Genomic DNA, 24722 nt, shown 5'->3' on the forward strand with positions numbered 1-24722 from the left:
TAAGAATGAGGTTAGGAAATTGAGTAGAAGACTAAGAGAAAGGAAACATAATACAGAAAAGAACTAGAGTTTTGGTTACCTCAAAGATTTGCAAGATCAATCTAACCTCCACCGAAATACTATAGAACTCACTTCCCAAAGTGTTTGATAAGCTTATGATGTTTAAGCTTATAGTTTTCCCAAACCAGGTGTTTACACTCTCACACTCACTTAACACTAGCAGCTTCTGAACTTAGAGCAAAAGGTGAATAATGGCTGGGTACTAGGTCCTATTTATAGAGTTTGGGAATGAAAATATCTTGATTTTACTTGAATAAAAATAATGGCTTTTTAGGTGAAAATCATTTGAATAATCGTTCAGCAGAGGCTGAAGACTCGTTCACAAGATGCTGGACTGTTGAAGGAGTTTGAATGGCTGAAAGGAAATGAATTCAAAAGAGTTTGAATCCATGCTGAAGGAGGCGATATATCGCCCCCTGTAGGCGATATATCGCCTGGGCCAGTATGCCCGAGGCGACCGTGCATCGTTTCGTGTTTTCCGTATCTACGTGCTGCGACATATCGCCCCCTATAGCTGCGATATATCGGCACACGCTGAATATTTAAACACGAAATTACACATTTTTAGCTAAGTTTGAATGGAGTAAACAGCCTTGACTAAGCCCTCAACGTACTCAAAGCTGCTGACTGACCCTATAACATTCAAACTTTACTCCTTATTATATTTAATCCTCAAAAATCTTAATCCTTAATTACCATTCAAAACATGTGCTTAAAATCCTATTGGTTGATGTCTAAACCTTGTAATATAATAATATATTCCTTAATATCAGACACATTAATCAAACCTTAGGTTATACTTAATATTCTTAAACTATAGGTTAAACTTAGAAAATCTATAAGTACTACTATGAGTGTCCAAATAATTCCCGGTCTGAACCAAAAATCCACAGTAACAATGATAATACTAAACATACTATCATACTATTATCTATTTTAGCTAAGTAAAGTTCTTGGACTCTACAATTCTCCCCTACTAAAAAGAATTTCGTCCTCGAAATTTACTTATCACATATCTCCGGATACCGGCCTTGCATGTCCTCCTCCAACTCCCACATTGCCTCGCATTCAGAACTATTGCTCCATAGGACTTTGACTATAGGAAAGCTCTTAGACCGTAACTACTTCATCCATCTGTCTAGGATGCTAACCGGTCGTTCCTCGTAACTTAAGTCTTTCTGGAGTGCTATCGTATCGTATTTGAGGACGTGAGATGGATCTGACACATATTTGCGTAACATCGAGATGTGGAAGACGTTGTGACTATCGGCTAGTGCTGGCGGTAGGGCTAGTCTATACGCAACTGTTCCCACTTTGTCCAATATCTAAAAGGACCTATGAATCGGGGACTAAGCTTGCCTTTCTTTCCGAACCGCTTGACACTTTTCATAGGAGATATCTTCATGAAGACTTGATCTCCAACTTGGAATTCCACATCGCGTCGCTTGGTATCCGCATAGCTTTTCTGTCGGCTTTGAGCTGCAAGCATACGCTGTCTAATAAGCGCTACTGCTTCTTGAGCTTGTCTAACAGCTTCGGGCCCTAGAAGCTTCCTTTCTCCTACCTCGTCCCAGTGCAACGGTGATCGGCACCTTCTTCCATATAGCAACTCATAAGGTGCCATCTCGATCGTCGACTGGTAGCTGTTGTTGTACGAGAACTCGATCAGTGGTAAGTACTTGTTCCACGATCCTCCGAAGTCAAGTACACATGCGCGTAGCATATCCTCTAAGATCTGAATCGTACGCTCAAACTGCCCATCTGTCTAAGGATGGAAAGTTGTACTAAGGCTTAACTTAGTACCCATATCTTTCTGTAAGTTTCTCCAAAATTTTGACGTAAATACTGATCCTCTATCTGACATTATCGTCTTGGGGATTCCATGCAATCGTACAATCTCTTGGATGTAGATGTCTGCATATTGGTCTGCCGTATAAGAAGTCTTAGCAGGCAGAAAATGAGCCGACTTGGTTAGTCTATCTATGACTATCCAAGCAGAATCATGCTGCTTATTCGTCCTTGGCAGACCCGTCACGAAGTCCATGGCTATATCGTCCAACTTCCATTCCGGTATGCTAGGCGGTTGCAATAATCTTGCAGGGTGCTGATGCTCTGCTTTCACTTGCTGGCATACCAGACACTTAGACACATACTCCGCTATGTCCTTCTTCATCCCTGGCCACCAATAGACTGCCTTGATGCCATGAGTCATCTTGGTAGACCCTGGATGAACTGAGTACGGAGTATTGTGCGCTTCTTCTAGGATCTTCTTCTTAATACTTTGATCATTTGGCATGCATATCCAATCCTTATATCTCAATAAGCCTTGGCTAGATATTGAGAATTCGGTATTCTTGCCTTCTCTGACTGCTTCCATATATGCTGCTAGCGATTCATCACGTCTCTGACGATTTCGTATGTCCTCTAGCAGATTGGATTGGATAGACAAGTTAGCCAGCTTGCCTATAACCACTTCTATTCCGGCACTGATAAGCTCCTGCTGTAGCGGCTTTTCTATTCCAGATAAGGCTGCTAAATTCCCATAGCTTTTCCCTGCTGAGTGCATCGGCAACTACATTTGCCTTCCCTGGGTGGTATAGGATTTCGCAGTCGTAATCCTTGACTAATTCTATCCATCTGCGTTGCCTCATGTTGAGCTCCTTCTGCGTAAAGAAGTATTTTAAACTTTTTGTGGTCCGTATAAATCTCGCATCGTTATTCGTAAAGATAATGGTGCTAGATTTTTAACACAATGACCACTGCTGCCAACTCCATACCGTGAGTTGGATAGCGCTGTTTGTACTCCTTTAACTGTCGTGAGGCATAGGCTATCACCTTGTCATTTTGCATCAACACGCATCCCAATCCTATCTTTGATGCATTGCATTAGACAACGAACTTATCGTCGAGTGTCGGTACACTAAGTACTGGTGTTGAGCAAAGCTTATCTTTAAGTAACTGGAAGCTTTCTTCACACTTATCGTTCCAGTTAAACTTTTGTTGCTTCCGGGTCAGGTTGGTGTGTGGAGTGGCTATCTTAGAAAAAGCCCTCTACAACTTTCTATAGTAACCTGCTAGCCCTAAGAAGCTTCTTACTTCTGACGCGTTCTTTGGTCTAGGCCAATCCTTCACGGCCTCTACCTTCGATGGATCTACTGCAACTCTGTCTTTCGATATGATGTGCCCGAGGAACGCCACTTGTGAAAGCCAAAACTCGCATTTCTTGAACTTGGCGTAAAGTTTATGCTCCTTCAATCGCGTCAAAATAATCCTTAAATGTTCCTCGTGCTCTACTTCATCCTTGGAGTATACTAAGATATCGTCGATGAATACAACAACGAATTTATCTAAGTAATCCTTGAAGACTCTATTCATTAAGTCCATAAACGTGGCTTGCGCGTTAGTAAGACCCAAAGACATAACCAAGAACTCGTAACGTCCATAACGAGTCCTAAAGGTTGTCTTGGGAATATCTTCTCCCTTTACCTTGAGCTGATGATACCCGGACCATAAATCGAATACAGTCGCGCCTCGGAGTTGATCAAACAAATCATCAATCCGAAGTAGCGGGTATTTGTTCACTTTATTCAGCTCACGGTAGTCTATGCACATGCGCATACTTCCGTCCTTCTTCTTCACGAATAGTACCGGAGCTCCCCATGGTGAATGGCTTGGCCTAATGAAACCCAAGTCTAGGAGTTCTTATAGCTGTGTCATTAACTCCTTGAGTTCCGTAGGTGCCATCTGCTATGGTGCCTTAGAGATAGGCTCGGTGCCGGGTACTAATTCTATCGTGAAGTCTATTTCTCGATTTGGCGGCAATCCTGGCAAGTCATCGGGGAAAACTTCTGGAAATTCTTGTATAACCCGAACATCTCCAACTTTGAGTGATGTCTCCTTCTCCACATTCGTGATGTTGGCTAAGAATGCTTGACATCCTTTCTCTATCCTTTGTTGAGCTTTGAGAGATGACACTAAATTGGTGCGTAATCCTGAAGCTTGTCCCATGAAGCATCGTCTCTGGCCGTCAGGAGTCTCGAACATCACCTTCTTGCGTTTGCTGTCGATCGTTGCGCCATGCCGTGCTAGCCAATCCATGCTTAGTATTACGTCGAAGTCCTTGATCACTAGCTCTATCAGGTCTCCTTCTAGTTCTATGTCCTCAATCTTGATCGGTACGCCTCGTACTATTCGTGATGATAGAACTACTTTGCCCGAAGGCAACTCGGTTACAAACCTAGTTCTAAATCTTTCACTAGGTTTGTCTAGTTTTTCTATCATTCCTAACGAGATATACGAGTATACTGCTACCAATCTAGCGATACATATACTATTGAGGATATGATCTGACCTATAAATGCTTGTTACTAGCATGGGTTCCTCCTTGGGTCAATGCAAAGACTTTGGTCTGGAACCATCGTTTAATCCTTCTTCTCCTCGCTAACATTCATCAGAAACCTTTCTACTTCGATTGCCGTTTCTAGAACATTGGCATAGGTAGTGGTTCCCAGGTTTGCTAACTTAACCCCTAATTCCATCTTTGGTCTAAGTCCTCTGACGGACTTGGTCAACCTCGTAAAGTCGGTTGGGACCAACTCTGGTGCAAACTTGACTAATCTGTTGAACTGACGAGCATATTCTTCTATCATTAGCGATGACTGCCGAGGTGTAATAATTCTTGTGGAACGGCTCCACAAATCTTGTCCATATCATGGTGGTGACATCGTTAGTCTGCTGAACTAAGTCCCACCATATTCTGGCATCCTTCCTGAGTAATGACGAGACGCAGGATATGCGGTCCGTATTACTGAGGTTCATGTGCGTAAGAATTAGCTTCACATTCCTTAGCCACTCTTCTGCCTCAAAGGGGTCTATAGTCCCTTCGAAGTTTGGAGCGTGCTGCTTGCGGAACCTTTCATACACTGACTCCATATTCGGTACTGGATATGGCGCGCAGTTCGTCACTGGCCATCCCCCATATGGACCAACTTGTTGGGGTGCTAGGGCCATTTGTTGTAGCTGTGGCTGTGGTTGTGGCGGAGGTTGAGGCTGAGTCTGCGCCTGTTGACGTTGTTGCTGCAAGAGTTCCTCGACTTGTTGTTGCCATCTAGCGATTTCCGCGGTGTTGTCAGCTGGCGGTGTCGGCGTGTTGCGGCTAGTAGTAGCACGCACTCCTCTTCTGCGAACTGGAGGGCATCATTGGTCGTTGGAATCAACGTTGGAGGCGTTTCCGTTGGTGCGTGCAGATCTTCGGAGCGACATCTTCACCAAAATTTCTAACAGTCGAGAACTTGTTAGAACTTACCCTAATAGGCTCTAAGGCAAAAACTTATTCTAAAACAAACATATCTCGGACCTATTTATTATGACTTCTTAAAAAAAAAAAAATTATATAGGTCTTTATTTATTATTAGAGTGGGTTTCTATACTTAGAAAAACAAGTCATCTTTATTTTCTAAGTGTGTTTCTAATCATCCTATATGACTTAATTCTCAGGCTCGAAACTTATCTTTGTTCCAAAGTTAACCATATTGAGGGAGGGCTGGGATCAGTAAAATCGTTCCCACTACTAAGGCCCCCTAACTCTCAATAAAGAAACTTGGTTCATTGATTTGTATCCACCCTCACTGAACTTAGTCATTATTTATTTTATTTATTACTTATTATGATTGCGAAAATAGAATCAAACTCATACATGATGAAAAACATGAAATTAATTTGGAAAAATAATTTTCACTTATTACAATCATAAAACAAAGAAATAAACAAAACAAACAATGAAAAACTAGCTATTCTAAAAATCGGGATCTTCTACATCCGATCCTTCATCTAGCATATCATTATCTATCTCCTTATAATCATCATTGTCTTGAGCCTCAAAATTTCCTCGGGGAAGATTCAAGAAGATCCTATGTTGTTGCTCATTAGTGAATTGAAACTCTAAATCATAGGTGAACTTAAGTATGAGAGAATAATATCTTAGGGCTGCTTGTAAGTCATCATCATTATTTATATTCTCCCATATTTCTTCTAAAGTTAAAATTGCTGAAGGAAAATCTTTTAAAAGCCTAATTACTAGGACATATTGTTCTGCAGCTCTCATCATAATTTGCCTAGATTCTTGAAGGTGACCTATCTCTTTGTGGAACAAGATCAATCTTCGAGTGATCTTTTCTAGTGCTCCTACGGTGTTTCTTGGCTCCCTTATTCTTTTTAAAGCCTTAACGGCTCGGATATCCTCATTGCTTAAAGCTCCATTCATTCTTAACTGAAACATAAACACTAAAGTCGTTAGCTATACACATAGACAAAGTAACTTGTAACTTGTAACTTAAACACTTACTTGGCGGTCCGATTCGGAGCTTTGAGCATGTGTATCGAGGAGAACTTCATGCGAAGGAACCGTTTTCTCTGATACCAACTGTAACGACCCACTAATCTAGACTATTTGGACCATTAACGAATCTATACATAACACTTACATTTTTGCGGAAATACCATAATTTTATTGAAACTTGTGGAAACAAAGGTTACTTTCATAAAATAAGTAGGATATGGGTACCCATTGTCTTTAAAACAAAAATAACTTAAAAACTAAAAAGATTTACATAGAAAATGCGGAAAATACATTTAAAACCATAAAAACATAAACATGACTACATCCTCGAATCGAATAACGCTCGGCCCCTTGACTCCATTCACCATCGATACACATCCTCTAAGCGTCACGAATCTTTCCGCCTCTAAAGCTTATTTCCTGCACATAAACAGAAAGGAATGAGCCTAATGCCCAGCAAGGAAAATCTAACACATAGTCATAAACATAAACATAATGTCATAATAACGTAAAGACATATCATAACACATAATACACTTATTATAATGGCCATTATTACTTGGGGTCCCATAGACTAAACAAGCATATGCCCATGGGATTAATGGGGTCCTACTAGCTAAGTAGGTCATATGCCCATAACCCATTTGGGGTCTTGTTAGTCATATGGGTCATATGCCCAAGCCTACAAACATACACATATACATATCATAACACTTTTAATAACATAAAAACATATAGATAACATAAGCACATAACATATTAATTCTAGCCTATTTTCCTTACCAAAGTTACCGGGATATAATGGACTGAGTTGGGACTTTTGGAACACTCCTAAAACCATAATGAACAAGAGTGAGTTGAAAGAAGGAAAGAGATGAAATGAAAGAGAATAGGAAGACTAAACCATTAAAAGAAAATATGCTTACCACAACTTAAGTGCTTAAGAACTTGGATTCCCTAACCAAAATAAGAATGAGGTTAGGAAATTGAGTAGAAGACTAAGAGAAAGGAAACATAATACAGAAAAGAACTAGAGTTTTGGTTACCTCAAAGATTTGCAAGATCAATCTAACCTCCACCGAAATACTATAGAACTCACTTCCCAAAGTGTTTGATAAGCTTATGATGTTTAAGCTTATAGTTTTCCCAAACCAGGTGTTTACACTCTCACACTCACTTAACACTAGCAGCTTCTGAACTTAGAGCAAAAGGTGAATAATGGCTGGGTACTAGGTCCTATTTATAGAGTTTGGGAATGAAAATATCTTGATTTTACTTGAATAAAAATAATGGCTTTTTAGGTGAAAATCATTTGAATAATCGTTCAGCAGAGGCTGAAGACTCGTTCACAAGATGCTGGACTGTTGAAGGAGTTTGAATGGCTGAAAGGAAATGAATTCAAAAGAGTTTGAATCCATGCGGAAGGAGGCGATATATCGCCCCCTGTAGGCGATATATCGCCTGGGCCAGTATGCCCGAGGCGACCGTGCATCGTTTCGTGTTTTCCGTATCTACGTGCTGCGACATATCGCCCCCTATAGCTGCGATATATCGGCACACGCTGAATATTTAAACACGAAATTACACATTTTTAGCTAAGTTTGAATGGAGTAAACAGCCTTGACTAAGCCCTCAACGTACTCAAAGCTGCTGACTGACCCTATAACATTCAAACTTTACTCCTTATTATATTTAATCCTCAAAAATCTTAATCCTTAATTACCATTCAAAACATGTGCTTAAAATCCTATTGGTTGATGTCTAAACCTTTTAATATAATAATATATTCCTTAATATCAGACACATTAATCAAACCTTAGGTTATACTTAATATTCTTAAACTATAGGTTAAACTTAGAAAATCTATAAGTACTACTATGAGTGTCCAAATAATTCCCGGTCTGAACCAAAAATCCACAGTAACAATGATAATACTAAACATACTATCATACTATTATCTATTTTAGCTAAGTAAAGTTCTTGGACTCTACAAACCTAAGGTTTGATTAATGTGACTGATATTAAGGATTATATTATTATATTATAAGGTTTAGACATCAACCAATAGGATTTGAAGCACATGTTATGAATGGTAATTAAGGATTAAGTATTTTTGAGGATTAAATTAAATAAGGGTAAAATTTGAATGTTATAGGGTCAGTCAGCAGCCTTGAGTACGTTGAGGGCTTAGTCAAGGCTGTTTAATCCATTCAAACTTAGCTAAAAATGTGTAAATTCATGTTTAAATATTCAGCGTATGCCGATATATCGCAACTATAAGGGGCGATATGTCGCAGCACGTAGATACGGAAAACACGAATCGATGCACGGTCGCCTCGGGAACAAAGGTCCTGGCGATATATCGCCTATAGGGGGCGATATATCGCCTCCACCAGCATGAATTCAAATACTTTTGAATTCTTTTCCCTTCAGCCATTCAAACTCCTTCAACAGTCCAGCATCTTTTGAACGAGTCTTCAGCCTCTGCTGAACAATTATTCAAATGATTTTCACTTAAAAAAAAGCCATTATTTTTATTCAAGTAAAATCAAGATATTTTCATTCCCAAACTCTATAAATAGGACCTAGTACCCAGCCATTATTCACCATTTGCTCTAAGTTCAGAGGCTGCTAGTGTTAAGTGAGTGTGAGAGTGTAAACACTTGGTTTGGGGAAAAACTATAAGCTTAAACATCATAAGCTTATCAAACACTTTGGGAAGTGAGTGCTATAGTATTTCGGTGGATGTTAGATTGGTCTTGCAATCTTTGAGGTAAACCCAAGACTCTAGTTCTTTTATGTATTTTTATGTTATTTCCTTTCTCAAAACCTTCTACTCAGTCCCCTAACCTTATTCTTATTTTGGTTAGGGAATCCAAGCTTTTAAGCATATAAGTCGGTAAGTATGTTTTCTATGGTTTAGTCTTTCCATCTCTTTCATTTCATCTCCTTTCTTTAGACTTACTCTTTCTTATGGTTTTAGGAGTGTTCCAACAATCCCAACTTAGTCCATAATTTCGGTAACTTTGGTAAGGAAAATAGGCTAGAAATAATATGTTATGTGCTTGTGTTATCTATATGTTTTATGTTATTAATGTGTTATGTTTTGTTGTGAATATGTTATTGATGTGTATGTTGTAGGCTTGGGCTTATGCCCTATTTGACTAACAAGACCCCAAAAAGATTGTGGGCATAAGCCTATTTAGCTGGTAGGACCCCACTAATCTCATGGGCATAAGCTTGTTTAGTCTATGGGACCCCAAGTAATAATGGCCATTATAATAAGTGTATGTTATATGTGTTATGTTAAGTCTTTATGTTTTCTTATGAATTTATGTATATGATTTTGTGTTAGATTTTCCTTGCTGGGCATTAGGCTCACTCCTTTCTGTTTATGTGCAGGAAAATAAGTTTAGAGGCGGAAAGATTCGTGACGCTTGGAGAATGTGTATCGATGATGAATGGAGTCAAGGGGCCGAGCGTTATTCGATTCGAGGATATAGTCTCCTTTTATGTTTTTATGGTTTTTATGTGTATTTTCCGCATTATTATGTAATGTCTTTTATTTTAAATCATGTTTTGTTTTAAAAAACAATGGGATCCCATAATCCTTCTTAGTATTCTGTTTGTTTGTAAATAACTCTCATTTTGCAAGTTACTCAATAAATTATGGTATTTTCGTAAAAATGTAAGTTTTATGTATAGTTTCGTTAATGGTCCAAATAGTCTAGATTAGTGGGTCATTACAATGCAACCTCTGTTGCAACCTCTTTTGAAACATCTACAACATCTTTGACAAGATGAAGTTCAACTTTTGTTGCATTTTGGTTATTTTAGGTTGCATTTGAAATTTCATTGGATTTCCATAGGGTTGTATATGTTGCCATGTGTTTCTATAGGTTGCAAATCATTGCATTGGATTGCATTTCAAGTTGAGTGAGATTCATTATACTGGATTACATGAATTGCATATGAATGAAATTATACGTTAGTCTTTATGCTGCCATGGGGTTGTAGTAGACTTTTATTTGAGGTTGGAGATGAGTGTTTTTAAGTTGCTATATTTTGCATTTGGTTTCATAGATTTGTTTTATAATTTGCAAATAATGAGGTTAATGTAGTTGTAGTGGTTTGTTGTGTTACATTTGAAATTGCACTCCATGGTTCCATAGAGCTATAGTAGGTTGCATGGGATTGAAGCTGAGATTGCAGTGAATTTCTTTGAAATGCTTTAAGTTTCTTAGGATATTGATTTGAGTTCTTTACCATAATAATAAAAAAGAATATGTACTTCATTTGTTGTTTATTAGGTTAATTTGGTTGCAGGAAATGGATAGCATTGCAATTGTAATCCAACACAGTGGGCAATGGGATGAAAACAGAAGAAACTACATCAACTTTGAAGTCTGTGGACTACTCATTCCAAATAGTTGCACCTACAACAACTTGGTTGGAATAATATGTGAACAGTTGAAGTTGCAACCAGAATCAATAGTTTTAAAAATCGAGTATCAAGTTAGAGAAGGATACCCTACTTTCAAAATTGTTGATGATTTGCAGTTGATGTTCTACATGGACTTGAAGAAAAAGGAAACAGATTTAACAAAATATCCATTGTGCCTCACAACTGAGATCAACTCAATTAGGCAATCATTCTTCTCAACTAGGAGTACAACAACACAGAATCAACTGTATGATGAAGTTGCACGAGTAGAAGGAGAGGCATCAAATTCAGATAACGAACCAGTTCTTGACTGTGGTGCCAAAGAGGTTGTAGACTTGATTGATTAAGCAAACTTGGTCTCCAATCAGATTATAGAAATGCTAGACAAAAGAAATGATGAAGAAGAAGTGATTGACATTGATGAAGATTTGGTGATCAACAACAAGCACCACCAAGAGATCGCTTTGTCTCAAATCTACAAAGACAAAGAGACTTTGAAGACAGTCTTGAGCCACTATGCAATAAACCATCATTTCCAATATTGTGTGCAAAAGTCTTGCAAAAAAGAGTATGTTATTGCTTGCCTTGACAAAATTGCAAGTCGATGTTACGAGCATCAAGGAATGGAAACACGAATCAATTCATAATTAGAAAGTACAGCCACAGTCACACGTGTGCTTTGGAAATAAGATTAAAAAACCAACGTCAGGCAACCTTGACAATCATTGCAGTTATGATCAAGCACAAGTTCACAGAAATCAAAACAAAGTACACTACTACAGATATAGTCAGGGACTTGAAACATCATCATGAAGTGCAAGTCAAATACAACAAAGCTTGGAGGTCCAGAGAAAAAGCTATTGAAAAAGTGGGAGGAAAAGCATCTAAATCTTATGAAGAATTTCCTAGTTATCTGTATATGTTGCATCACACAAATCCAAGATCCTATATTGAACTACAAGTAGATGAAGATGGCATGTTTTTATATGCTTTTGTAGCATTGAATGCTTCAATGAAAGGTTCGACCTATTGTATACCTGTTGTAATAGTTGATGGGACTTTTTTAAAATTAGCATATGGAGGGACATTACTGGTTGCATCCACTCAAGATGCAGAAGGTAAAATCTTTCCCCTAGCATTCTGTGTAGTTGATTAAGAGAATGATGATTCTTGGGAGTGGTTCCTTGAGAATTTTAAGAAATATTATGGTGTAAGAGAATGCATGAGCATCGTATCTGATCGACATGAAAGCATCATAAAAACAACCAGCACAGTGTACCCAGAAGTACCACATGGGGCTTGCACATTCCATCTACCAAAAAACATGAAAAGCAAGTTCAAGAAGAACTCAAAAAAGTCCAAGGATACATTTTTTGCAGCTGCAAATGCATACACTGTCAAAAAGTTTGAGTACCACATTAGAGAACTAGATATGATTGACAACAGACTACAACCTTACCTAGAAAATATTGGCTATGACAGATGGGCTAGAGTTCACTCACCACACAATAGATACTCAAACATGACATCGAACATTGCTGAATCCTTGAATTATGCAATTGTAGCAGTAAGAGTGCTACCAATTTGTACAATGCTAGAGTGTTTATGAGGTTTGGTTCAACAATGGAGTTGAACTAACAAGAAGATAACAAATGCAACCTCGACCAGGTTGACTGAGCAGCATGAAGTTATCTTGAATGACAACTACATCTACTCATTGTAGTTGACGGTATTACTTTAAATTTCAAATACAAAATTCTTTTATTTTATAGTTCTCATTTCACTACACATACAACAGTAACAATGTTACATTGGAAAAAAATAGGTGCACCCAACAACTCATATTTTGTATGAAGTTCGTGATATTGCCAAGAAATCAATAGTTGATCTCAGTTCAAGAACTTGCACATGCAACATGTTTAGATACATAACTCAATTGGTTACTTAAAATTTTTAATATGGTTGCATAATGAAATTCAATTAGTTGCATTACGGAGGTTGTCTATGTTGATAAATATATTAATTTAGATTGTTTTTTTTACCATGTTGCTAAAATAATACATAATTGATTCAACAATTTTATGATGGATCAACTTCCTTGTGCCCATGCTATTGCTATTCTTCAAGAAATGAATCAAGACCCATATCAATATTGTTCTCCATATTATAGAAAGGAAGACATGGTTGTAACCTATCGAGAAATTGTATACCCAATTGGCAACGAAGACACTTGGGAAATACCTGAACATATCAAAGTTGTTAAAGTACACCCTCCAGAAGGAAGAATAAGGGTAGGAAGACCGAAGAAAAGAAGATGCAGAGCTGCATGGGAGAAAAACAAAAAAGGCAAAACAAATGCGGAAGTTGTGGTTAATATGGACATAATAGAAAGACTTGTTGAAACTGTCCAATAAGGATTTGGATACTAACTTCATCCTAGAATAAAAAAAATTGAAGACTAATACAAATTCATTCATTATTGCTTTATTTAAAAAAAAAAAAACAATATGCGTGGTTGATTTTGTTGATCTAGACAATTGTTTTGGTTCACTTTCTTTAAGATGATTTGATTGATTTATATGGTTTCTTTACAATTTTAAAATTTTCTTTATACAGAGTTGTTTTGTTAGCTTATAGATTTTTGAATTTGACCAATTTGGTTGACAAGATTGCTAAAAGATAGGTTGCTTAAGTTGTTTGTTTACTGAGTTGCTTAAGAAATTTGATCAATTTGTAAATAAGAAATTTAAAGTTTCTTTATTGCGTTGCATCTGAGGTTGTTGTTGGTTGCATTGGGTTGCATTTTGTTTTATTGGGTATGTATTTGATGTTGAAGTGAGTTGCATTGAGTTTGTAATTGAGGTTGAAATAGGTTGTAGTGGGTTTGCATTTAAGGTAGCAAAATTGGCAGCATTAGGTTGAAATATGCTTGCATTTGAGGTTGCATATAAGATGCAAACTTATAGCAATGTATGCAACCTCATCAATGTCTGCTGCAACCAGTGTTGAAACATGTGCAACTTTTGTTGCAACATGTACAATATTGCATGGAGTTACATTTCAATTTTCTTGGCAGATGCATTGGGTTGCATTTACCAAATAATTACTTAAAATTATTGTAGGTTGCATTAGATTGCATTTGAGATCATATGGGGTTGCTTGAAGTTGCATTGGGCTTGCATTTGAGGTTGCACTTGGTTAAATTTTAATGATTTATTTTGCATTGGGGTAGGTTACACTTGCATTAGTTTAATTGAGCGTGTATATAAGGTTGCACATGGTTGCATTGGGCGTTTATGTAAGATTCCATTGGAAATTGCATGTGGGTTGCTTTAGGTTGCATTAAGGATTGCATTTGGTTGCATAGAGGTAACTTAGGCTTTCCATGATTTGCTTTAGGTTGCATAGGGTTGCATTCGTTTCCATATGGATAACTCACATTAGGAGTTGCATTGGGTTGCACTAGACTAGCTATGTGTTGCTTTAGGTTGCATGTGGTTGCAGCGGGTTTCTATTTGAGTGTCATTGGCCTTCATTTGACTTTGCATTAAGTTGCTTCAGTTATATAAGAAAAAAATAGCATTTGAATCTCTTTGTTGCTTAGGATATTTGATCAATTTGCAAAAAAGAAATTTAAAGTTGCTTTAGATACAAGAAACATGTTCCTTCTAAAAAAACTAATAAATGTTCTACATCATAAACAAAGCTAAGAAATATATTTTCCTTTATCCTTTCTCATTTCTTTTTTCTTCTTTGCTTAAGCCTTGCGAGGTGCAGCATACCGACCAAAACACTTAAACTCACTCTCATATCCATAAACTTCCTTTGCCTTTGCATATGAATAAAATAAATAGGCAAGCCTAGATCTATGAGTATCAACATCAAAATTAGATGCTGGAATATCCTTATCTTGAACAAAGTACTCAATGAATGAGAACATGTGTATGCCACTATCACTGCATAAAGACATATAGAATAGACCAAATAAATTAAAATATGAAAACAAAACAGGAAAAAAGAGCCATGAAAAAAAAGAAAAAAAAAACATAGAAAACATAAAACTCACCAAGACAATCCACATGGAAAATCATCATCCAACACTACATCAAAAGCAGCGCTCGTTGACTTCCCAGCATAAGCCTCAGATGAGAAGTCTGCCTATTCGGTCATAGAATCCAGTGATATACAAATAATGAGGAAGCAATATACGAAATGTCTCTACTGCTTTTAAAGCAATGTGATCCTTGTTATCACACCTCAATGTATTATATACATTGACTTGTCTTTAAATGATAATCTACACAACAACCAATGTTTTTCCTTCATAAGCAAGACAGGAAATAAGACATGATCAACCATAGACCAAGAAATAATGCAAGAAAAGGCATAGCCCATGATAACTTCTGCAACATATTGATTGCAATTCAACGTCGCAAAATCATGTTTCCAACTTAGATATGTCTCGTAGATAGAATTGATTCTAGTATGGAAATGAGAATCAGTTGTGATAAACTTGATAGTACCATTGTCACATTACTTTGCCTTCTTCCTCAAATAATAAAAAAACTCATCAACATGCTGCATAATAAAATCAAGGAAAATCAATATTATAGCAATTAGAACAACAAAACAAACCTAATGTATAAAAAACAACCTTAACAATAAAACCAAGCATAACCAAATTCTGTTAGGAACAAGTTTCCTAATACGCAGCGGAAAGGTGGTGGGGTTGGCCCAGTGTACAACAAAAATTTTGTAACATATTTAAACTACCTTTAAATATGCGGATCCATTAATATACATACATTAATCATAAGCAAGATAGTGATAGAAATCATACCTCTTGAAGCCTATCAAGTGTCCTTGCTATCTTCTCGTATTTAGAACGATCTTCCTATCTAAGCCGCTCCACGTACTCACACAAAGATCTTCCAAAGCGTTCTCTACACCTCAAGAAATGTGTGGGCACTTAGAGAATGAAGGATAGTTTATTTGTGATTCTACTTGATGTACTCAACACATGAGATCAAGAGAATAGGCCTGGGAATTGGTTCTTTATTTTCAGGGAGAGAAAACTATCGTTCTATTTTCACAGAGCGAATGTTCAGAGTAGTCTCACTCTCTTCACTTTTTTTTTCTTATCTTAATAATTTTCTGATCAGTCATACTTAACAGAAAAAAATTCAAAATTTAAAAATTAAATCTGCAACCATTTTACAATTTAATTTTTAATTAATTAATTATTCCATTAATGAAAAAATCCAAAAAACTAATTTTTGAATTATCCATTAATTAATTAATTAATTAAATAAAATTGAAAATCCCATCCCTGAAAAACACTGGTGCTACACGCCACACACAGTCCTGGACTGTGTGTGAACGTGTAGCTTCCTAATTTCTAGGGATATTTGTTTTTCAAATTTTATTCAAATTACTTTGTCAGATAAGATCTAACAACCTGATAACTAATTCAAATTTGAATTCAAATTAATTATCCATTTTAATTAATTATCAAATATAATTAATTATTTGAATAAATATTAATCTTTTAAATTCAAATCTAATTTGAACTTATCAGATCATTTTCTCCCACTCAAATAAAGATATTTAATTAATTCTACTAATTAATTAAACCCAAATTTTTGAAATTAAATATTTAATTTATTATAATTTCAAAAAATTATAATTAATTAATTATTTAATTAAATTTCAAAAATTAATTTAATTATTTAATATAATTTCAAAAATTATATAATAATTAAATATTAATTAATTTTGTTAACTACAACTAATTTATAATTAACTAATTAATCACTATTATCATATAATTGCATATTTGGCCTGAAGAACAAATTTCTTCATAAATATGTCTTTAAACTATTTTCCCTTCATATCAACTCTTACCTTGAACAGTGTTGATAGAGCCGCTATGGGGACCTATGGACCTATAATTCCAAGCTCCAATAAATTTGAGATTATTAATTAAACTCTTTAATTAAATAATCTTAATTTATTAATCTCATGATTATTCCACTATAAATATGAGACTGTACTCTTGTAATTATATACATTTCATTTACTGAGTACTTTATAATCATAAAGCGTCCATTAATTTAATCATTGCATACAACTTGACCCTCTAATAATGGTTCATAATTTAATCGGGGATAAAATTACTGTTTTACCCTTTTAATTATGTCTTGTTTCCTTGAGTACCATTGACTCTACTAGTGAAGGTTAATTCATAACTAAATTATGAATTTGAGCTCAATAACCTTTCAGTCCCAAAAGTCAACCCTTAAGAGAACCATCATTCAATCTCTTGCGAGAAGGTATAGATTCCATATCTGTATACTATGTCCCCAGCCATCTATATTAATGAGTTCCCAAAACAAAATTTTTTAGCCTGATCATTCTGACAGACCCTAACAAGTGAATCAAAGAACTCATATAACATAAACAGGAGTTCATAGTAACCTCGGGATTAAGATCTATTTGTATATGATCATCATTTGATATATTTAATTAATACTTCGAAACGGTATTTAACTAAGTATTAATAAACATATCTGGTCCAGTTCTATATATTCTCTAATATATAAAGCACCTCCACTAAAGTGTCCTACCACACTAGTGATCCGGATCTAGATAACATGTATTCATAATACTAGCGGACCGTACTTGCAGTAATTAATCTAAAGATTCCATAACTTTATCTTACTGCGAACTATTCAAGTTCATTTATCTCAAACACAATCCTCTCGTACTAATACATGTTTGAGATTACATACATGAACTTAGGAATTTTCCTGATATTTACATAATATTATCATAGAATAGTATAGTCCATAAAATATATGCATAATAAATTCAATTTATTTATTTATTTCATAAAAACAATGTCTACTACATATGCTTTCAGGGCACATCTCCAACAAATTCAACCCTAAGCAACCCACATCAACCAAATACAACCCCAAAATATTAAGACATAAGCAAACTTAAAATCATAATCAACCAAAAATAACAGCAGTACACATTAACACTTACTGTTTTGAAGAGATTTTTGCCACTATATTGAAGAGTATGGAACCATGTCTTTTGGAAAATGACATCTACACCGAGTTGTAGACCAGGGATAATGAGGTTGTCTTTCTTTGAATACATTTTGACTCTAAAAAATCACAATACAAAACACAATTATAAACATGTAAAATTAAAAACAAAATAAATAACTTGGAGACTCTTACTTGTTCTTGGTTATCATTCCATAATCAAGCCATTTGTTGAAATCTTCGGATAGCTCATAGTCTGGCAATTCTCCAATTTTGTCATCCAATGGGAAAAAACCTTTGATAATCTTAATTGCTCGACCAGATGTTGCCTCACTACTTTGACCAGAAGTAGAATCAAAATTATGCACAAATGGAGATTGCAAGTATAAAGGCAGCTTGATTGTTCTTCTTGGCAAAATAGGAGTAACATATCCCAAGTTACTCCCACCACTACCAACATATCCCAAGTTCTTGGAACAATAGTAGTGCAATGAGGAGTAGATTCCTATGAAGAAAAAATAAATATAAAAAATAATAACACAGTAACAAAAACAAAACAAAATAAAACATTTGAAAGAAAAAATAAAATCTATAGTTTGAACAAAAAAAAACACTACCTTTGTGGTCTTGATTGCTTTTACAGCATTAATAGCATTTTGCATAGCCTCCTCCAATGCCATGTCAGACAAACTATGAGAAAAAGATTGGGATGCAATCGTTCCAGCAACCTGTGCAGCCTCATTGACATCCTCTGCAACCTTTGCTAATTCTGTAACCTTTGGAAGATCAGGTGCAACCTCCGGAAGATTAGGTACAACCTTTGTTCCTAATTCTACAACCTTCGGAATATGAGATACAAGATGGGATTCATCCTCTGTTGCTAATTCTGCAACCTTGGGAAACTAAGGTGCAACCTCTTTATCAATCTCTGCAACCACTGTGGGAACATTTTCAACCTCGGTTGCAAAATCTGCAACCTTCGAAATCTTAGGTGCAACCTGATGTGAACTATCAACATCATCAGAAAAATCAAAAACCTACAAAGAAAAAAAAAATCTTAGAAAAGAGATCATAAACATAACACATGAAAAAAAAACAAGTAATATATATTTTTATTTAAAAAAATAGAAAATAACACTAACATTGTCATCTTCATTGTGTCCACTACTAGCATCTTTGACTCCACTAGTGTACGCAATATAAGTATGATCTTATTCTTTTTCTCTATCTTCACTATTTTCCTCTTCTCCAATAGGATCATCATCTGCATCTGCATCTTCATCATGATCAAAACCATTATTTTCTTCATCAGACTCATCCTCATCCTCATCCTCACCCTCCTCCTCCTCCTCATCCTTGTCATCATCCTCTTCATCATCATCTTTTTCGTCCTCTTCATCATCAGACTTTTCCTCAATGACACAATCAGTGGAAACCTCGTCCTCCTTATCGCGAACTTTCTCAGAATCCAACTCAACAACATTAGATTCATCATGCATTGCCTTCTTCTTTCAATATCATCATTAGAATTTCACCGTAAACAATAACCAAATAAATAATAAAAATATAAGACAACATACAATAATATAATGTCAAAAAACCTTACAAAAAAATATAGACAAGTACCTGTTTTCCCAAAATATGGGAAAGAATAAGTTCATGCAGCTTTAAAATGGATGAATCAAAATGAGAACTTAATCCATTAACAATTGTCTTTATAGAATCAACCTCTGAAATAAGAACCTTTTGACTTGTTTCTATTCTTGACAACTGGGCTTGCATTTCACGTACATAGAACTAAGGCATAGAAGATGAGGAAGCACCTACGAATGATCGGGGAGGAGGGTTCACAAAATCATCATTGCTAACATTAGCAATTGGACAAACAGTTGCTGCAACTCTAGCAGAATGAGGTGCAACTCCAAAACCAGATGTTGCAACTCTAGCACCAATATTAGCCGCAAGGTTGCCATCAACTTCCAACTGGTTGCCTTTTGGAAATAACTCTTCCAAGTGAAGTTTTTTCCTTTCCTTGGCAGTTGGATCTATAAAAGAACAAAAAGTTGTCAATATATATAATATAAAGCAAAAATAATTGTAAGAAAAAAAATAAATACATCATACCTCAACACAACTCATTGATAAAGTATAAGATACTTTATCAAACTTAATATTTTCGTTATTTGTCCAATTTATTATGCGCGGGATAGATACAGCATTGAGATGACAAAAGTTGCCATTCAAGCATGGGCAACACTCGTAAAACCATACTTGAAAGGCATATGGAAATCCATATAGCCTATAATAATAATCTTTATTTTTCTTTCCTACATTATTCTTCAATGACTCAATAGTAACCTTAAACACTTCCTTACCCCAAGGAAACTGACGAAATTCCCCACTATCTAAAATATCAAAGTCAGCTTGTGGAACTACAACATCCAAAGAAGAGGAGCTAAGCAAAAACTTGTGCAGCAAGTAGATGTTGGCAAGCTTCACTGGATCCTCATCATTCTTCTGCCCTTTATTAAAAAAAATGTCAAAAACATTTTCCTTAGTTACATTTTTCATACCTTTATAATAGGTGTTAAGGAAACTATTGCTTGACCTAGCATATGCTTGCTTGTTGTATGATCCAACACAACGAATGCCCGTGACCAGTGCGAACTCCTCTATCAAAAAATGAAGTTTCATACCAGCTACACCAACCCAAATCTCATGAGGGTTGGGTTGTTTCACCTCTCTAAGCAATAAATTATGAATTAGCTGACACTAGATGACGAAGGATGGCAAGGACAGAAAAAGTCCAAAGCACGAATCAGCGAAATTAGAAATTTGTTTTGGAGATAACAACCGATGCATAGCAGTAGTCTAGTTGTGCTTAATGATAGCATGACATTTTGCTCGACGATGATTTTCAGGAGGCACAATGAATTGCATACTCTGCAAAATAAGCATAGGAAAATAATGATAAAAAACTATAGAATAATGAGCCGCAATAAATTACATTAACCTAATACAACCATAATCAACTAGATTCATTTATATGATGACAAAAATTAAAGCATATAGTAATATTTAAACAATAACAAGAACACAAAGCAACCTGATGCAACTACATGCAACCTTAAACACAACATGCTGCCACAAACAAATAGATGCAACTATATGTAAGCTTGAACACAACTACATGATGCCACAATCTGTTAGGAAAATATGTATTTGCCTCAATAGAAATGGTAAGATAATACAAGTCTATGCAATAATATTACAAATAAATATAGATTGATTAAAAAGAGTGTTACAACTCTATAACTGAAAATACAAATGAACAAAAGAAGAAGAAGAAGAAGAAGAACAAGAACAAGAAGAGAATAGTAAAATACAACTCTAAGCAAAAGATTACAAAATAAAGTAAAGTGTTTGAAACAAAAGAAAAGAAAAGATTACAACTCTTAAACAAGAAATACAAGTAAATAGAGAAGAAGAATATAAAGATGAAAAACAATAGAATGAAAGAAAGGAACAAGAAACAAAAGATAAACAACTCTCACTCACACTACCAAAGTGAAGAGTGTTGGGGATCACCAACTTGAACAAGGTTTGAAACCTTTGTCCAAAAGCTTATTTCCCCCTAACTCAAGCACTAAGGGATCTCTCACAGATTATAGGAAATGATTTATGGAATTATCAAGCCTCAAGGTGTTTCTAGCCAAGTGCTCTAATGGATAGAAAATGTTGTTTCTTTCAAGTGAGCTATAGGCTCCTATTTATAGAGTTTAGAGACACCCTTTGAATTTCAAATTCCACCAACCCCCATGGCTGTTACCAATGTTTAATGGGAATAATATGGAATTAAAAATGAGATTTAGGAGTTATTTGGGTTTTTGGAACCGTTTAACACATTTGGAAAAAACTGAAAAAATGGCCTGAAATGCACCTGTGGCCGCGGCCAGGGACATCAGTGGCTGCGGCCACTGCTCTCTGTGCCCCAGGCCGTGGCCACCATCATTCAGTGACTGCGGCCATAGCCTAGTTTCAGCACTTGAAAATGTGCTGTTTTTCCAAACGGTTCCTAACCCTCCCAAATGATTTTGTAACTCCCAAAACACATTATTAGGGTTAAAATCATATCTCTAATAGCCATTTCACATATGGCTTTATGAAATTCATCTCAATATTGTGTAACACCAAATTTACACAATAAAGGGTAATATTTTGAAGTTACAAATTTGTAACACCAACTATGTTACATTATTTGGATATATCTCATATATCTAAATATTGTAACTCTCTATTATATGTTACAATATGTGACACTCTTTGTCACATTTATTTAATCTAAAACATTATATTATAATATAATATAATATTACATTATATTATAAAATAATATAACACAATCAACTAGATGAAACCTCATGCTGCTACAAACTAAAGCATATAGTAATAATTAAACAAAAGCAAGATAACAATCAACCTGATGTAACAACATGCAACCTTAAAGTGAACCTAATGAAACTAGATGCAACTAGAAGCAACCTCAAACACAACGTGATGCAACCTTAAACACATAATAATTACACGTTGCCACAATCAACTAGATACAATAAACTAGATGCAATCTCATGATGCCACAATCAACTAGATGCAACATCATGTAGCCATAACCTAATGCAACCTGATGCAACTTTAAACACACAACAATAAAACAAAAAGAAACATAAAGCAACCAATATCAACCTATGGAAACATAAATAACACAATTTTTAAACAAAACAAAATAAAAAAAATATAACACGAATGAATAATGAAATTGAAAATGTACATGTGGTGATGGAAATATATGATCAGTAGTTGCCAATTTTGGCTTTTTTTTGTTTTGTCTAATAGCCTTTTTACCTTTAACATCACCACTTAATGGTTTCTTCTTATTAATTTTTTTTTTTAGATTTTGAGGGCTGTTTCTTAAAAGACATAGGAGAACTAGAGGAAGAGGAAAATCTGGTATGGACCATGATTTATAAGCCCAGTATGTACTCCTGCAAAAAACAAATCATGAGAACAAGAAAACATCTTTGAGCTATATGCAACTAAAAAAATGCAACTGCAACCTTAATCAATCTCATAATAATAAACTATAAATTTATAAATGTCTATTTATATAAATAATAAATAAAGTGCTTTGCAACTTAATCCAACTTACAATATTCGTATAAATATATACATCCCAAACAAATATATATAATACAATGAACCCCCTATTAAAAATATTGCAATCAGGTGATGATACTCCTTACTGAAATAATGACACCATCAAAAGTTCTGTAACCTAGAACGAGGAATAAAACCGAACCAATAATACCAAAAGCCAAATGCTTTTGAAGACAATGGTGATAGAACACCACACCATTATTCAACAAAACAAAAAAAAAATCTCAAAACAAACTTAGAACACTAAACCAACTAAGCTAAAACATAAACGGAACCAAAACAAAGCCCAATACACTAAACAAACAGAAATAAAACAACAAGCAAACAAAGAAGCAAAAAACCAAAACAAAGGAACATAGAGACATCTTTGATGGGGCCAGAAAAGAGAGTAACTATTTAGTATTTAACCAAGTTCATGAGCTTAAAAGGAGAAAGCCTAGCTGGCATAGTATAAATGCTACTGCAACCTTAATCAACTTCATAATAATAAACTATAAATTTATAAATGTCTATTTATATAAATAATAAATAAAGTGCTTTGCAACTTAATCCAATTACAATATTCGTATAAGTATATACATCCCAAACAAATATATAATATAATGAACAGGTGGAAGTAAGGAGACACTACCAGCTGCCAATTATTGATTTTGGATTCATATATATTCCCACTGATTCAGTTGCCGCATAGTGTACTACAACAACCCAAGTAGAATTGGAAGACTACCAGCTATTGTTAGGCCTCATATGCATGTTAATCAGAAGGTGTTGCCGAGTTGTATTTTCCTAATTAACTGAGTTGTATTTTAATTAGTTTGGTTAGTTATTTGTGGTATCCTACAAGAATAACCAGTGGTTATGCTAATAGATCTGGGGTAGCACATAACTTCATCTCAAGGGAGCTGGTATGGAAGTTATGGGTACCAATCTCCAAATCAGAAGTGTATGGTGTAACAATGAAAGAGAAGAATTTATTAAGGGAGCAGGTATGTGCAAGGGAGTAGTTTTACAACCCAAGACATAAATATTGTTGAGGGTTTTTCACCTCTATGAGATTTGTTAACTTCCAGCTGCCAATTCATATGAGTCATGTCAAGTTTAGCTAGCCAATAACACTCTCATCTATAGTCATACTGAAAATGCTCATCGACAACACCTTTGCACAACCTTAAAAGCACTTCAGCAATACCATTTGTATGAAAATATCATATTTGGGGCACATCATTTCAGGTGCCAATGAACATATTGCCTATAAAACTAATGTCAAGTATTTCCCAACAAGTTCCAACAAGAAAACACAATCCATCACTCATGAGTATCATAACTAAAAGGAAATTACTTTTCTCGGTTAAGTTAATGTCCATTGAGACATTTCATCAAACATGTAGTGGACCATAAACTAAATAAACTATAACATAGATTTTCATAAAAACAAAACCACAAATCATATGAAATAGAGAACCCAAATCATTACCATATGCATGTATATAAAAAAAGATGACAAATAAAACACAATACTAAATTGCTATAATATAAAAAATAAGAAAATTATAATCAGTATAGAAAAAATGAAACTCATAAATTAGGAGGAAGATAATAGGAGTCCATTTCC

The 24722-nt window shown here is 35.2% G+C and overlaps 1 protein-coding gene across 1 annotated transcript; it reads right to left on the reverse strand.

Moving 5' to 3' along the window:
* Window positions 1-19107: 19107 nt before the first annotated feature.
* On the reverse strand, window positions 19108-19678 carry LOC133832050 (pheromone-processing carboxypeptidase KEX1-like). Its single transcript, XM_062262440.1, has 2 exons — window positions 19523-19678; window positions 19108-19404 (listed from the first exon to the last, which is right to left on the reverse strand). The coding sequence occupies exons 1-2, from the start codon at window positions 19676-19678 to the stop codon at window positions 19108-19110; spliced, it is 453 nt and encodes a 150-aa protein (XP_062118424.1).
* Window positions 19679-24722: the final 5044 nt, after the last annotated feature.

The sequence above is a fragment of the Humulus lupulus genome, chromosome 4, assembly GCF_963169125.1.
Source record: "Humulus lupulus chromosome 4, drHumLupu1.1, whole genome shotgun sequence".
NCBI classification, from domain to species: Eukaryota; Viridiplantae; Streptophyta; class Magnoliopsida; order Rosales; family Cannabaceae; genus Humulus; species Humulus lupulus.